This window comes from Myotis daubentonii, chromosome 11, assembly GCF_963259705.1.
Source record: "Myotis daubentonii chromosome 11, mMyoDau2.1, whole genome shotgun sequence".
NCBI lineage: Eukaryota > Metazoa > Chordata > Mammalia > Chiroptera > Vespertilionidae > Myotis > Myotis daubentonii.
This window is the reverse complement of record NC_081850.1, coordinates 62517148-62533564: the sequence shown is the minus strand read 5'-3', so window position 1 is coordinate 62533564 and position 16417 is coordinate 62517148. Positions and strand designations below refer to the sequence as shown.

The 16417-nt window shown below is 39.3% G+C and overlaps 1 protein-coding gene across 4 annotated transcripts in view; it reads left to right on the top strand.

The window, feature by feature from the left end:
• The window catches only part of CTNNAL1 (catenin alpha like 1), a 57642-nt gene that overhangs the window by 39425 nt on the left and 1800 nt on the right, over positions 1 to 16417 (top strand). For 3 of the 4 annotated variants that reach the window (XM_059657590.1, XM_059657588.1, XM_059657589.1), the window contains 8 exons: positions 3378 to 3415; positions 6165 to 6215; positions 6315 to 6469; positions 10077 to 10125; positions 12978 to 13034; positions 13175 to 13288; positions 13916 to 13999; positions 14135 to 15087. In XM_059657590.1, coding sequence (XP_059513573.1) covers positions 3378 to 3415; positions 6165 to 6215; positions 6315 to 6469; positions 10077 to 10125; positions 12978 to 13034; positions 13175 to 13288; positions 13916 to 13999; positions 14135 to 14200 — 614 coding nt within the window. In that variant the 3' untranslated portion in view covers positions 14201 to 15087. Of the gene's footprint in view, positions 1 to 3377; positions 3416 to 6164; positions 6216 to 6314; positions 6470 to 10076; positions 10126 to 12977; positions 13035 to 13174; positions 13289 to 13915; positions 14000 to 14134; positions 15088 to 16173; positions 16244 to 16295; positions 16348 to 16417 lie in introns of those variants that run through there. The other variant, XM_059657591.1, reaches the window with a different exon arrangement.

Below are 16417 nucleotides of genomic sequence, written 5' to 3'. Positions count from 1 at the left end.
CTTTTCATCAAACCTCCAGGGAGGCCATAGCCTTCGTATTAGAAGGGACCGGATAAAGAAGACTTCACTTTCCCTTAGTGATGAGTATGTAGCAGCATTGAGAACTTGAGATTATTTTAGACAAATGTCAGGAAGAAGCCTTCTCTCATAGTTTGCAGACTCTATCCCTCCTTTAAGGAAGCTGAATTTCCTTGCTTCTGTTTGACCCATTTTAGAGTTCACATGACCAAACTCAGTGTTTAAGGATGTGTGGTAGCCCTGTTTCATAGCCCTGCATGTAATTCATCACCTGACAGGTCGGATGCATGGGGTGCTGGTCACTGACATGGGGAGTATAGGAAGAAGAACATGCTTGTGGATAAATACAAGTTTATTTGGGGAACACATGAGTCTGGAACATGGAAGTGATCCATCCAGACAAGAGATGATGGTGCGAGGGTAATAGAAATGGAAATAAGAGGACTGAAATCAGAACAATTTTACAAATAATATTGGTAGGATTTGGTGATTGAATGTGAAAGTAAAGAAGAGTTTGAGGTTGACGATTGGGTTTGGATTTGAATCTGTCAGTCCCGCTCCTGAGGTTAGCCAATAATCTGCCTTCCTTCAGTGGTTAGGGATTCATTTTAAGTGGGTCTGGGGACATGGTTTCTTTTCTGATCGAGCGTGTCATATAGAGCCCCGCCGGAACCCAGAAAAGCTAACTGAACTTCTCATAGGGAATAATGTAGCACATCTTCAGTGAAATGAAATGATGAGGCTTATATGTTCCTGGGGAATTTGTTTTTTATTTTGAGGAGATGCAGAAAAGCTCTGAATATTGAAAACGGGAACAGTACTTCTCAATTAGGTTTTCAGAAGAAATCATTTTTGGTACTCTCGTAAGATGAGAGGGCCTTTGGGACTTAATGGTGAGCTTAATTGATCTTGAAGTATAAACTCAGAAATAAAGATGGCACAATTGTGGTTTTGATGTAGGGGGTATTAAACAAAGGATTTAGTGCCTTGAAAATAATTCTGTAAAACAAATATCTGTACCAAGTACGTGCTCCCCAAATATTTGTTTTTCCAATTATTCCTAATGTTTATAACATGTTTTCATCAGAGACAGCCTCTTTAATTTGATATAATAGCTAAAATAATTGAGTCAATATATCCTTGCTCTGCTTCAAATTAATGGCAATAATTAGACTTGTGTGGAAAAAACTATAAAATTAGAAAATGATTCAATTTCATCTTTTTTTTTGTATTTTATCAACTTACTTGGCTAAGAATGATCGGTTTTGCAATGATCATCAAGCATTCTGAGTCTCACTGAGGGCTAGGAATGGGGAGCAAAGCCAAGTACAGTACCTGAAAGAGGTCCTCAGGGGGTGGACTGCTGGCGACTAGGGACTGGCGAATGGGAATGCAGCAGACCAGACGATATAGGCTCTCTTATGGATTTATTTCTCCCTACCTTCTGGTTTCTTTAACTCTTTGTACCTTGGAGAAATAAGAAATACTGAAACAGTTGGCTATTTTTTCCCTTTTGGAAAGTAAATGTGAACATTTCAGGGTCAAGGGCACTACAGGGGATCACAAGGGTAGATAACACAGGATTGCTCACCTAAGCTAATTATCTTTAAGTAATGATTATGCCCTCTTCTCTGGCTTATTAAGATCACTTTTAAGAGGTACTATGGACAGGATTCACACTTTGAATTAAGATAGATGGTGAGTTTTGAGGTTCTGAGTGACTTGAAGACAGTCTTCTGTTAATCTCACAGCTAAATCTGGCACTTTTTACATCAGGGTTAGGAGACAAGGCATGGAAATTACTACTTCCTCTTTAAAGTTTTATTTTTCTCTCACAAGTCTGAGACCAGAAAACCATTAATAAAATCCCCTTACAATTCTGACATTACAAAGAAATGGTTTGAATCATAAAGCTATTTCCAAGTATCATTAAGGCTGACCTGTAATGACAGGTCATCTTCTAGATCAGCTCTGTTCAATGGAAATACAGTGCAAGCCACATATGTAATTTAAAAATTGTGGGAGGCAGCCCTAACTTATTTGGCTCAGTGGATAGAACATCAGCCCACGGACTGGAGGGTCCTGGGTTTGATTCTAGTCAAGGGCATGTACCTTGGTTGCAGGCTCGATCCCCATTTCGAGATGTGCAAAGGCAGTGATCGATGTTTCTTATCGATGTTTCTAACTCTCTATCCCTCTCCCTTCCTCTCTAAAAATCAGTAAAAAATATATTTTTAAAAATTGTAGGAGGCACAATAAAATTTTGAAAAGAAACAAGTGAAATTTATTTTAATACTATTTTTATTTAATCTGGCATACCCAAAATATTATTTCCATTTATAATCAATATTTAAAAATTATTGAGATATTCATTTTTTTCTTTGTATTATTTCTTCAAAAGCCAGTATGGATTTTACTTACAGCAACACATCTCAATACAGACTGGCCATATTTCAATTGATCAATAGTGTTATGTGGCTAGTGGAGTCCATATTGAACAGCACAGTTCTAAATGAGAATTTAAATACGTTATGAACAAGTTTGCCCTATTTGTGTAATAGTAATTCCATAATGAAGGGTGTGATTTACTGTTTTTACATATTACAGTATTGCCTTTAATTACGTGGAACTATATGAAATTGCTGTTTTTATATTTCAAAGTTGTTGAGTATCAGCAATTTTATATGGTTTCACCTAATATATTATGGCTGAACACAATTTCCTTGAAACCAAGAAGAAATCACTGTTCAAATCTTACCTTGAATTTTTATCCCAGATATAACAAACTAGCTTTAAAAAAAATAAATCTGTCATTCATTGTAACCTGACTCTATACATGACCCAGAAGCCAGAAAAATGAAAGGGCAGGGATGAAGTGGGCGTTCCACATATCCTTTCCTTAGTAGTTCTGCTTCCTGCCACATGTCAGTTCCCAGCAAGTGTTTGCTCTTTCTCATCTTCCTATCTGTACCCGAGAGCTGTCTTCTTCCCTGACTGGGAGGACATGCTGTGGGGGTAGCTGTACATGGTTTGGTCTGGTGCTTGCAGAAAAGGAGACAAACACTGATAACTGGTCCTGCAGATCGGGGTCTCATTAAGGCGGGCTGCCGTGGAAGCGCTCACTGTGAGTGACATGGTGGCGGTGGAGGAGCTGGAGAGGGCCACATAGGTACCTCACAGATACGACTGCTGACAGTCTCTGTGTTCACCATCAAATTACACGTTTATTGCTCAATCATATGTGATTAATAGACAAAATTTTAAAACTAATAGGCTGACATTCCTGTTTATTTAATAATATTTTAAAATTAGATGTGAATAATGGAAAATTTGTTTTAAGTTATATATGTTGTTTGTAGGAGAGAAGTATGGCTACCTTTCACTTCCAAAGCCCATGGTAAGTAGTTTTGTGCATTTCAGAATGTTTTTTATTCAGAATTCAGTTATGCTCTTGCTGCCTATTGCTACCCAGCCCCCAATAATTGACATTAAAAAAAGGATATTAAATGTTGATTGCTCATAGTTGTTATTCTGAGTAAAATCTAGTTTCAGTTCATATTATGATTATTTGGGTTGAGGTTTGGAATTTGAGGGAATAGGTAACAGATTGCATGATTAATAAGAAGCCATAATCTGAAGTCAGAGGCCTATTTGTTCTTCATGTCTTTTATCTAATTCACATTGTCATGTTGGAATCATTTTCTACAGATGAGGGACTTTCTTAGTGTTTCCTACCTTGATGAGATTATGCCATGCTATTTATATTTAGAGACTTGAAATGTACAGCTTTACATAACTGAAGCTGATGGTACCTGGCTGCATTTCAAAGTAGTGTCCACTAGGTGGCAAGCTCGGTTGCATGATTAAGATGGTTTCTGTACCTTTTCAGGCAATTCCCTTCCTGTATCTTCATAAAATATTTTAATAATAATTTGTAAAAGTAAACCTAAAAATAATGAAAACAGAACTCATTTTAAAAGGAAATATGGAACACAAATTCTAAATTAAACCTAAAAACGTGTAGGTATTCTTATCTTTTTTAAATGCTTTATTAATTGCTTTGTAGTCTACTAGATTAAGAAGATACAGATGATGCAACTTTACAAGGAGGAGCCAAAGAGATCATTGATCATCTCTGTTTATTTTCTAATGAACATAAGAGGCAGCTGGTGTGTGTGTGTGTGTGTGTGTGTGTGTGTGTGTGTGTAACCTTATAGTTTCCCTGTACTTAGTTTCTGTCCTTTAACTTCTCCCAATTCTTCTATAGCAAAGAGCATTAGAAAATCTCAAAAGGGCTATATTAAATGAGCAAATATAAACTATGGAGTAGAAAAAAGGGAAAAGTTGAGGATGTTTGGCTCTACCGTAAAACTGGTGACACAGTAGCTGTCTAGAAGTAATAAGTCATGGTAATAATGAGGCTACAAAAAACGGAGAGGTACACCTTTACCTCAAAGGTGTTGGTGATGATCTGTTTCTTAAGTGGGCACATGAGTGTTTTGTTTTATTATAATTTATACTTTGTATACAGAGAGAGAGAGTCTATGTATATAAAAGGCTGATATGCAAAGTGTCCCCTTGGGAGGTCGACCAGGAGACCAGAGTTCGATTACTCGCTATGACATGTGCTGACCACCAGGGGGCAGCGCAAAACAAAGGAAGGCCCTGTCTGGCAGCTGGAAGGCCCCAATTGGCCCTGATTGCTGGCTAGGCCTAGGGCCCTACCTATGCACGAATTTTGTGCACTGGGCCTCTAGTTCAGTGGTGCTCAACCTTCCTAATGCCATGACCCTTTAATACAGTTCCTCATGCTGTGGTGACCCCCAACCATAAAATTATTTTCATTGCTACTTCATAACTGTAATTTTGCTACTGTTATGAATCGTAATGTAAATATCTGATATGCAGGATGTATTTTCATTGTTACAAATTGAACATAATTAAAGCATAGTGATTAATCACAAAAACAATATGTAATTATATATGTGTTTTCCAATGGTCTTAGGCAACCCCTGTGAAAGGGTCATTCGACCCCCCAAAGGGGTCGCGACCCACAGGTTGAGAACCGCTGCTCTAGTTGTTTTAATGTTTCCTTTAAAAAAGTTTCCCTGCATTTCCTGGACCCTTTATGTCCATGACTCTGGCTGTTCTGGAACTCCTGCCCCAACCATGGGAGCTCACAGCAGATCTCAGAGTGAGAGGGATGTCCAACCTGGGCTGCCATCGCTGAGAACTTCTAAACATATTTTTCAAAAGATCATTGGTATGGGTAATGCTTTCTATTCTTCTAGGCCAATGGTCAGCAAACTGTAGCTGGCGAGCCACATGCGGCTCTGTGACCCTTGAGTGTGTGTGGCTCTTCCACAAAATACCACGTGCGGGCATGCATGTACAGTGGGATTGAAACTTCGTGGCCCATGCGCAGAAGTCGGTATTTTGTGGAAGAGCCACACTTAAGGGGCCAAAGAGCCGCATGTGGCTCACGAGCCGCAGTTTGCCAACCACTGTTCTAGGCAATAGGCACCTGCAGGCAAGCCTGGTAACCTAACTAGTGGACAGGGTTTTCTGCTTTCCCGGGGGAAATAGATTTTGAGTTCCAAATAGCTCACATAGAAACAGACTTGCTGTTTCAAATATAGGGGCGTGTCCAACATGTTGGTTCAAATATTAAACCCTAAATTCTAGATATAATCTTCTATACAAGCTGGGTGAAGGATTGGGAATCCGGATATCAGTGAAACAAAGGTGCTGAAATTTAGCCCTCAAAGGGCACATTGGGTAAAGGCGTTGAATTGCAGTCATAACATTAGGATCAGATGGACATCTACAGCGGGTGGCTAAATTTATTATATCATTTCAGAAGAATAATTATAATAACGACTCTGGGAAAATGCCAGAGTCCTTAGGTCCTTCTGGGACACTGCTACGTTTCTCTCGCCCAGATTTCTACCTACCTACCTGTTCCAAGCTGAGCTCACATACTGGTAGAGTACTTGCAGGTAGTTCTTTGTTTTAACTTAACTTAATATACTTTCAGTATGTGCTGAAAATGTTTAGGTTACAACTTTATTACAGGTGTTTTATTATGCTTTCTAGTACTATTGTATTTCCTCACATGACCTTAATCTTTTATTTTAATGTCACAGAAGAATAATGCAAACCTGAAATCATTAAAGCCAGAGAAGTCTGACTCTGAGGTAAGACCTTTTTCTTTGTCATAATCTTACTTCTAATCTCCCTCTTACATCGGTAATAACAAAATTGTGTGATTAAAATATCTTCACCATATTTTATAGGAGAAAGCCAAGATTGCAAAGCTTGGACTTAAGCTAGGATTACTCACCTCTGATGCCAACTGCGAGATCGAGAAGTGGGAGAATCAGGAGAATGAGATTGTTCGATATGGGCGCAACATGTCCAGGATGGCCTATTCTCTATATTTATTTACTAGGTAAACATATTTTGATCTTTTTAAATCAATTTAATATCTAGTGTAGAGAAAAAATGCCATGTGAAATCATTGGTAGGTCAAAGTCAGTTTAGTGTGCATGGTAAAAGCCTATATATGTCCTTCTTGTTTTAAATAAGTGAATGCAACAAGAAGACATTCAATTAAGACTTAGGTGTAGTAGAGACCCTCTTCTAGGTTTATATCCTATTCTTTTCATAATTTTGCATTCTACTTTTTTTTATCCTATATGTCAACCCAGCCAGCATCAGTAAGTTTAGAAAACATGCCTTTTAAATCGTTATACAAATGATTGAATGGACACGGATCGAAGAATAGAGCCATTAGGCCTACCACCTCAATAGAGTGCCAAATCTCTGTGAGTCAGTTTGTTGTAGAGCACAGATTTTCAATAACTTTGCGGTTATCTGACCTACATTCTTCATCTTGTTCACATCACAAGACTCTTGAGCAAATGCCTGTTGAAGTCAATGTTGATCACATTCCAAAATCTTCCATTATAATAATCTCCCTATATGGTAAAATAATGTATATGTATATGTATATATGATAATAATACCATGTTGCTAAATACCAGTTATCCGCTCAATAATCTGTTCTAGAATTTTCTCATGGAATGACTTCAAACTTTTCACTAATTTTCTGAAATCTATCTTTTTCATTTTTGAAAACCTGGAAAATACTTGATCTATCCAACGTTATGGCCCCTCTTTTACTCATTTTGATTTTGAAAATATTGTCAGCAGTGGTTCACACCTGCACGTTGTTTCAGTATTCTGAAATGTAATCCATTTAGTCTGGGATCTTAAGCTTGATTAAAGTAGGTAGGATCTCTACTACTGTGCGGGCATTGGGGCTCAATAAATAGCACCCTTCCCCTACCCAGCTTCTGAACAAAACACAAAAATAAGCAAAAGACTAGGCAGATGGGGGGCAGTAACTTTTATACCGGTAAAGCTGATATTGGACAATGTAATTTATATCCACAGGCAGGTAGGTTTTTACAGATGATCGCTAGAATTAAGAAATCTTGCTCCACAGGGACAGACGGTGTCTCTTAAGACCCCTGAAAGAACAGGAATCTCACCAAGGTAGCTTTACTTTCAAGAGAAAAAGTAAAGAAAGAGCTACCATGTCCAATTTATTTCCAGAAAGTCTGAGAAGATAAATGGCCACCTCTTCAGTGGGATGGGGACGTGAGGGAGGGGTGCGTACCAGTGGAAGGAATCTGAGGACTCAGCATTCATTAGGAAGAGCATTCATGTCCCTTTTGCGTGTGTCTTCTATTCCTTCAAGATAAACCATTCTCCTGGAGGGCGAAGGGAAAATGACAGTTGAGCTATTTTTTTCTGTGCTGAGCAGTCATTTGTTAACACCTTCCCATATTTTCCATTATTGGTGACCTTTCCTCTTTGGTGGTTTCCTTCCTTTGTTCTTAATTGTTTTAGCAAGCTTCTCCTGGGATTAAGTCTTTCCAGCACTATGACCTTCCTTAGTTCATATCTTTTAAAAATCTGATGAGTCAAGTCTACAAAAGAAAGTAAAATGGAACTCTTTTGTTTTCTCAACAAGAAAATGTGCCCAGATTAACTCTAATAACAAAGATCTTTACTTTTGGCTGGAATCGTGCTAGTCATCTCATGGTGATAAAAATCAGGCCTTTTAAAAAAACTTTATTTTGACTGATAAAAACTGGAGAAATACATTACTAATGAATATAGTCTGACATATAAAATCTGCATATAAAAGTTTTCATGAGTAGATTTGTTCCTGTTTGTCATTCCCCTTTTATTTCTTATTTCAGAATGTTTCAGGACGATATGGTCAGTATTTTTTTGCTTCACAGTCAGAATAGTGGGTTTTGATAAAGGATGACCCGCACCCCACAGAGATGGGAAGCATGGGGCGGGGGGCCGAGGGGGTTGCATTATGAGGGGTAGGGAAAACTCAAGTTCTGTGGAATGGGACTTGTTGCTAGAAGATGGTTATTGGACAGGAACATTGAATCTCAGGACAAGGAAATCCGTTTCTGTGATGGATAACTCCTCATGCTGTTTGGGCCAGTCTTGGTAATAGAATTGTAAAACCTCGAGCTGGCTTGGTTTTCTACCAGCGTATTTAGTAGGCCTGTTTTTTTCTCCAACAGTCTTTCCTGTTTTCCCTTAAGACTGTGTGGTTTACCAACCTCATCTAGTTGCTTCTTTCAGAGACTTATCTGTTGGACCTCACAGTATCCAGTTTTGTAGTTTTCCTGGGTAATTTTATAGCTCTTCCTCAGGCTATTGTTTAATGTTGTCCTAACAGTTTATATAAATTTCTTAATAATTTATATATAATTAATATTTCTTAATAGTTTATATTTTTGCATTTTATAATTTTCAAAAATTTCAGCTTTACCAGTGCATTATACATTTTTTGTTGTTGTTGTTTTTAATCCTTACCGGAGGATATTTTTTCCATCGATTTTTAGAGAGAATGGAAGGGAAAAATGAGGCGAAGGGAAATAAGGAAGGAAAGAGAGAGAGAGAAATATCAATATGAGAGAGACACATCAATTGGTTGCCTGCTGCATTTCCCCCTACCGGGGCCTGGGATCAAACCTGCAACCCAGGTACATGCCCTTGACAGGGAATTGAGCCCGTGACCCTTTGGTGCCCGGGCTGACACTCTAACCACTGAGCACACTGACCATTGCAATGTGTTATAGTCTTTACAGTGGTTCCTGCTTCATAATTTCATTTGATTCTCACAACAGTTTGAGAACAGGAAAAATTTGCTCCTATGTCATAGTTGTTAAGAGGCAGAACTGGTTGCTACTAGACTTCAGATCTCCTGACTCATGCCTTGTGAGTCCAGATTCATGCATTGTGCTGCTCTTTGTGGCGATTCACTGTTCATTTGTAGGGTCTAAATCTTCCTGGTGGTTTTCAATCTGATACTCCCTAACCTTCTGATGAGAGAGGTACACAAATATTATTATGATTATTTTACACACTCAGAACTGAAACTTAAATAACATACCTCATCAAAGACAACTGAACTCCTCCCTGAGTTGAAAGTGGAATGAGAAATGAGAAAAATAGGAAAAATAAAACTTTAATATAACTTGTGAGATTTAAATTTCTTTTTTTTTTAATATATTTTATTGATTTTTTACAGAGAGGAAGGGAGAGAGATAGAGAGTTAGAAACATCGATGAGAGAGAAACATTGATCAGCTGCCTCCTGCACATCTCCTACTGGGGATGTGCCTGCAACCCAGGTACATGCCCTTGACCAGAATCGAACCTGGGACCTTTCAGTCCGCAGGCCGACGCTCTATCCACTGAGCCAAACCGGTTTCGGCGAGATTTAAATTTCTTTACATTGTAAAATTAAGATGTTTAATGTTTATTTAAAAATTTAAAAAGTGTCCAAGAAGTAATAATTAAAGTTGCTTTAAGAATAAAATCATAATATTATGAATCTATTCCACAGTCTTCAAAATTTGGGATCTCTTAATATACAAAATGCTTTATAACTTTAATATTGCAAAACTAATTCCCAGGCAATAACTTTTTCTTACTTTCTTATTAATTCATTTCTTTCAGGGGAGAGGGGCCACTGAAAACTTCCCAGGATTTAATTCATCAGTTAGAGGTAAGTTTTATTTCCATGTTTTGCTGCTACTTCAATTCTGGGCTAAATTCTCCTCGCTTAGGTAGATGCTTTAGACAAGCAGATGACAAGATTCCTTCTTATCTTCCCGACTCTCCTGTCAGTCTGCTCGCCCCTCCAGAACCAAGAGCATTCTTGCATCTGTCACTTTAATCACCTGTATACCATTGTCTTTGGCATTCCCGTGCTTCCACCTGGGCCTCTCGAGGAAAGAGAGGTGCAGCTTGAGAGGATGTTTGTCAGCTGAGTCAGAAGAATTGTAGAAATATTTATCTGGATTTTCCTGTACAGTTGACTATAAATGAGCTTTTTCTCTTGAAATAGTTGGAATAAATTCTAGATTCATTCCAAGTCATACCACAGCATAGTGGGTATTTCACTGCAGAAGATCCACTACTCGCCTTCTTGTGTTAGCTCGTTCATGACACTGATGCCTGCTGAATTGCCTACAAACTGATGAACGTAAACTGTTCATCGAATATTTATGGAGTTTGTACCATGTGTCAGACCCTGGACACATGGGTTAGACCAGCCATGGGCAAACTACGGCCTGCGGGCTGGATCCGGCCCATTTGAAATGAATAAAACTAAAAAAAAAAAAAAAAGACCGTACCCTTTTATGTAATGATGTTTCCTTTGAATTTATATTAGGTCACACAAACACTCCATCCATGCTTTTGTTCCGGCCCTCCGGTCCAGTTTAAGAACCCATTGTGGCCCTCGAGTCAAAAAGTTTGCCCACCCCTGGGTTAGACTCTATGGACAAAAGTGAACAAAACAAAGCCCCTGTTCCCATGGAGCTTACATTCTAATGGGAGGAGGTTGACAATAACGAGTATATAACGCCCATGTGTAAAGACTTAGAGATGAAAGTGTGCAGGATAAGAACAGAGAGGGGCCGAAACCGGTTTGGCTCAGTGGATAGAGCGTCGGCCTGCAGAGTGAAAGGTCCCGGGTTCGATTCCGGTCAAGGGCATGTACCTGGGTTGCATGCACATCCCCAATGGGAGATGTGCGGGAGGCAGCTGATCGGTGTTTCTCTCTCATCGATGTTTCTAACTCTCTATTTCTCTCCCTTCCTCTCTGTAAAAAATCAATAAAATATATTAAAAACAAAAAGAAAAAAAAGAACAGAGAGGGAATAGAGGGGCCATCAGAAAAGACCTCTCAAAGGAGGTAACATCTGCATAGAGATATTGAGAAAGTGGGAGCTGGATGATTATCTTGGGATTGACTATTTCAGGCAGACAGAATAAAGGCCCGGAGGTATGAAACTAGGCTGGGGATCTGAGGAACAATAAGGAGGCAAGTGTAGATGCCATGGAGTGAGCCGGAAAGAAAGTGGTAACATCTGACATCTCTGTAGCCACGGAAGAAACTTTTTCCCCCCAAGTATGAAGGAAAACTCACTGGGGGTTTTGAGGAGAAGTAGCATGATCTGACTATATTTTAAAGCTTTTTTGGCTTGATCAAGAGGGAAAATGGTAGTGCTATTTGCTGAGATACAGGACACCAAGGGGCTACACCAGATCTACAGGGTGGAAATGGAGCGTTATTTTGCTGAAGACTGATAGGGTAGTTCAGGAATGGAGAGAGGGGCTTGGAAGTCATCAGCTTTATGGTGGTTTTAAAACCATGACACGCTATGAGACAGATGTGGATCTTGCCCTTAAGGGGTTTACAGGCTACAAGGGAAGAAGAGATATGTAAAATAGAAAGTATTCATGTAGAATGAGGAGGAATATATGAGTGAGTCAATCCATTGGGTTAGAAGCTCGGTATAAAACTCATTGGTTTTCCTTTTAAAGGGTAGGGAAGGATGCAAAGGATGATTTGACCTTGAGATCAGTTTATCTATGACAGCAAGGTGTTAAGGCTAATGGACAGAGGAATGATGTTATCCCTAGAAGTATTGCCTCCTTCTTCATCTATGGTAATTTATGACCAAAACCTGTTTTTTAATTCACAAATCATTCTCAGATTGCCCTGTTCACTTCATTCTTACTGCTGTCACTTAAAGTTAAGTCTTCATTTTTTTACTCCCCTGGAATCTTTCACTTATACTGAATATTCTTATCGGTCCAAATCATTTGTCACTGTTTTTTCCCCATCATCCTGGGCCCCTATTGCAGTGGTTCTCAACCTTCCTAATGCCGCGACCCTTTAATACAGTTCCCCATGTTGTGGTGACCCCCAATTTCATTGTTATAAATTGAACATAATTAAAGCATAGTGATTAATCACAAAAACAATATGTAATTATATATTTGTTTTCCGATGGTCTTACGCGACCCCTGTGAAAGGGTCATTCGACCCTCCACCCCAAAGGGGTCGCGACCCACAGGTTGAGAACCGCTGCCCTACTGGGTTGTGAAATGTGTGGTGAATAGGCAAAACCAATCTGAATTGCTCCTCTCGAGTAGCTGGTTAAAGAACTTGTGTGGGTGACAAATTTAATCTTGCTTGGCTGGAAGTAGGGATGTTCTAAGCCTTTTTGGCTCATGTTCTAAAATCTGTCACCCTTTTATAATTGGGGCTATTACAGGGTGAGCTTTGGATCCCTCCAGAAGCTCAGACACAGTTTGTATGGCTAAGTATCATAGGTCCATGGACCCTCAAGTACTTGGAGGCGTCCAGGTATAGAGGATCCTCCTTAGGGATGGATGCTGCCGCAGGTGGGGGAAGCCACCTTCTGAATACCATTAAAACCTTGCGTTTTCCTGGGCGCAACAGAAAATGTAGGTGCACCATGTCAGGCTTTTTATGAGCATTTTTCCTTCCAACTACCCAGAAGACATACATCGAAAGTAGTGATATTTCTTTCTTCCCACCAGGTTTTCGCTGAAGAGGGCTTAAAGGTTGCTTCAAGTGCACAAGCTTTCTCAAAACAGGTAACGCAGGCCCACCTGCCTGATGTTGGAGGTGATGTCATGAATGCCTACTTTGTGGTATATTACTAAGGTGTAAAGGTATTTAAGATTGAAAGATAGAGTTTGCTGGAGTTGTTATAACTTCCCAAATTACATTTCAGCTGAAAGATGATGACAAGCTTATGCTTCTCCTGGAAATAAACAAGCTAATCCCTCTATGCCACCAGCTCCAGACAATAACGAAGACCTCTGTGCAGAATCAAGGGCTTCTAAAGGTAAAAGTGAGGGTGGGTTATCCGGGTAGGCACTTGAGACTTTGACTCTTTAGCAGATTAGCCTCTAGCCCCCTTTTCTTCAAATAAAGAGCTAATAACCACAGAAGAGCAATTTATTTCCATTTTTCTTGGCATGAATTCGAGTCACCTATTATCTGCAGTTATAAATAACCCCAGGAAGCAGTAGGTTCACCAAATAAATTGGCTTTTTGACAGGATTAATTCCATAGCATTGTCACTTCCCTTAAATCCTAATGTCAGCACATGTCTAAGGCACAGACTCCTGAGCAGGGGCTCCATTCATAGGGAATTAATCGGAGTGCCACCAAGCCGGGTGCCGGAGGAATTGCAAAGTAGGGGGTTCACTGCCACTACTTTAAATGCTTAGAGGAGCCCCAAAACAGCCTAAAGTAGAACGGGTTGATTTTCCATCCATTCTTGGGGATTCGTGAACTGGGCACGAGAACCAGCCACAATCCTTGCATCTGTGTTCTAGGGCCACAGGTTATCAAGAACCCTTAGAGTTCCATAATGGAGAAACGTTATCATTTAAAAGTAAATGGTGATGAAGTCTTCTGAAGTACCCCTTGCAAAGGAGTTTGATTTGCTCACCTTTTGTCACTATAGGTCGATAAATGTATTACAAAGACAAGATCCATGATGGCTATTTTGGTCCAGCTTCTCTCACTTTGCTTTAAACTACTGAAGAAGGTGAGATAGTTTTCTGTCTTCCCCTCACATTTTAAAAACGAGTTTAAAGGACGATGCAAGAGAAAACAGTTACTTAATTTTTATAAATTTTACTTTGAGAGTAAAGAAGAAATTGACTATGTTAACTCTTTGCAGCTTCAGATGGAAAACAGCAGATGGGTCTCAGTCACGAATAAAGACTCTGTGGATGGTAAAACTTGAGAAGTTTTTGAGAGCAGATCTCGGGAACACCATATGGCAAAGCTGACATTTTTAAAAGCAAATGATCCTTTATATTTCTTGAAATTCAGTCATTTTATAAAGAAAATAACATTGAAGTACTGCTTTATTTTCTGATCATGAAACCGATTGTGGCTTTTTGACAATTAAGTGCTGTGGTAGTTGCTAGAATTCTAATTGCAGTGTGATTTTAAAATGAGACATTGCCAGCAATATTCTTTAAAAGTCAAGCCAAATATCCCAGCTGTCTTAATGATGGTTTAATCCAAAGAAGCTATTTTGAATATGTGCTCACCTTTGGCATATTTTACCTTCCTGTTTTCCGGTTGTTATTTAAGCTTATCATCTAGAACACTAACTTAAGCAGGAAATACACGGTAGTCTGGTTGAAAGCAGTTTTTCTGAAGCCTGGGGACTCTGCTTTAATCCCTCTGTCCACCAAGTGTGAGTGGGCCTCTGGGCCACCTGCTGTCACAGATCATCCATGCGAGGAGCACACATTTGTTCTCTAATGAGCATTTCACAGGCCAACGCCATCTGTTGTGATGCATATCCCTCCCCCACCCCCAAAGCTGGGTCATGGAGCTCACGCCATGGAATCCTGGAGGAACTCACCGGAGAAGGCTTTTAGTTCTAGTTGTAGCCGAGCAGTCTGCCTACCCTGAACACTAGCTGGAATCCTAAACCTATTGTGCTGGCTTAAAAAAAGTTTTTAAACTGTCTTCAGTAGTGACTGATGGAATGGAAGATGGAAGACATAGAGTGATAGAACTAAGAAGCTGTTTCAAATAAATTCTGAACCATACATTTTATATATGTGCCTTTGGAATGTTCATTGTAAAACAAATAAACATCTTTATTCTTTTTAATTTCGGGGCTTAGAGCTTTTCTTGTTTTTGTGGGGTGGGATTTGATGGGAGGGTCTGGTTTATAGGTCCTGCCTACCTGATATAGTGCCATTAACTTTGGTTTGGACTTGTGATAGTGCTTGTATCCCAATGCTTTGAAATCTTAACAGGACATGTCAGTTGCCAATTGCCTATAGTTTTATAAGCTTATCTGATGACTCTTATCTGGGTTGGCCATCACAATAGTCACAAGATTCCAAAGACCCACAGTACCACCAATTAGGACGTCAGTATTTATTGAAGGAAACTTTAATTGTATGGGCCTCTTCTTTATAAAAATCATGAAGCGTGATTTTTATTCCCTGAAACCAAAATATTTTAAAATTACAATAGAAATAATGGTGAATGAGAGGTAGTTATATGTAAAATAGATATAATTTTTTTTACTATCATTGTGCTGCCCAAACTGGGGGCCTGCTGGTTTGTGATGCATTCTCAGTGCACAGCACTGTCAGCGTAGATGCTTGCAGAGTTACTACCTGGATCATGTCTGGTGGGTATACCTGGGGACAGTCATGCTGGCACTTAAGTTACAAGTTTTTCTTGTGAGTCGAAAATAATTTTTCAATTTTATTTACAAAATACTTTTACAGACCTGAAATGAGAATATTCTCTTATTTAAGTTCAAGTGGGGGTGGGGAAGGGATGATTTATGACTTCTACAGCATAAGATAGGGAACCAAAGGAATTTACATGTCAATTGATTTCTTTTGTACTATTGTTTGGATTTAAAAACAAATATTTAAACATACATGTTTCAGCCCTTAAAAAAATATCAATTTTAAAGTCTTTTATTTAAAATTCAGTATGAATAAGTATACAATCTTAAAACATAAATTCAGTTTTGTTTTCTAGTTCAAATGATGTGAAAGCTTTTGTTCTGTTCAAAGGCCTCTGTCTTTGAATTACGGTAACTTCTTTCTTGTTACCCTGTAGGTAGTGTGAGACTGTTACAGTGACTATAATGTATGTACTGTATTATAATGCTTCCATAAATTAGGGAAGCCCTTTGCATTTTTCAAAGCCTTTTCATGTTGTCCCTCACAGAAGCCACAGCGTTAGAGTTCTGCTTTGTCTCAGAGGGGAAGGCCCTCCTGCGGCAGAAGGACTAGAGACGGTGCATCTACACCCAACCCTTCCTACAGCCTGCAGAGGGCTTGGGGCAGAAGGTACATCTACACACAGCCCTTCCTACAGCCTGCAGAGGGCTTGGGGCAGAAGGTACAGCTACACCCAGCCCTTCCTACAGCCTGCAGAGGGCTTGGGGCAGAAGGTACCCCTACACCCAGCC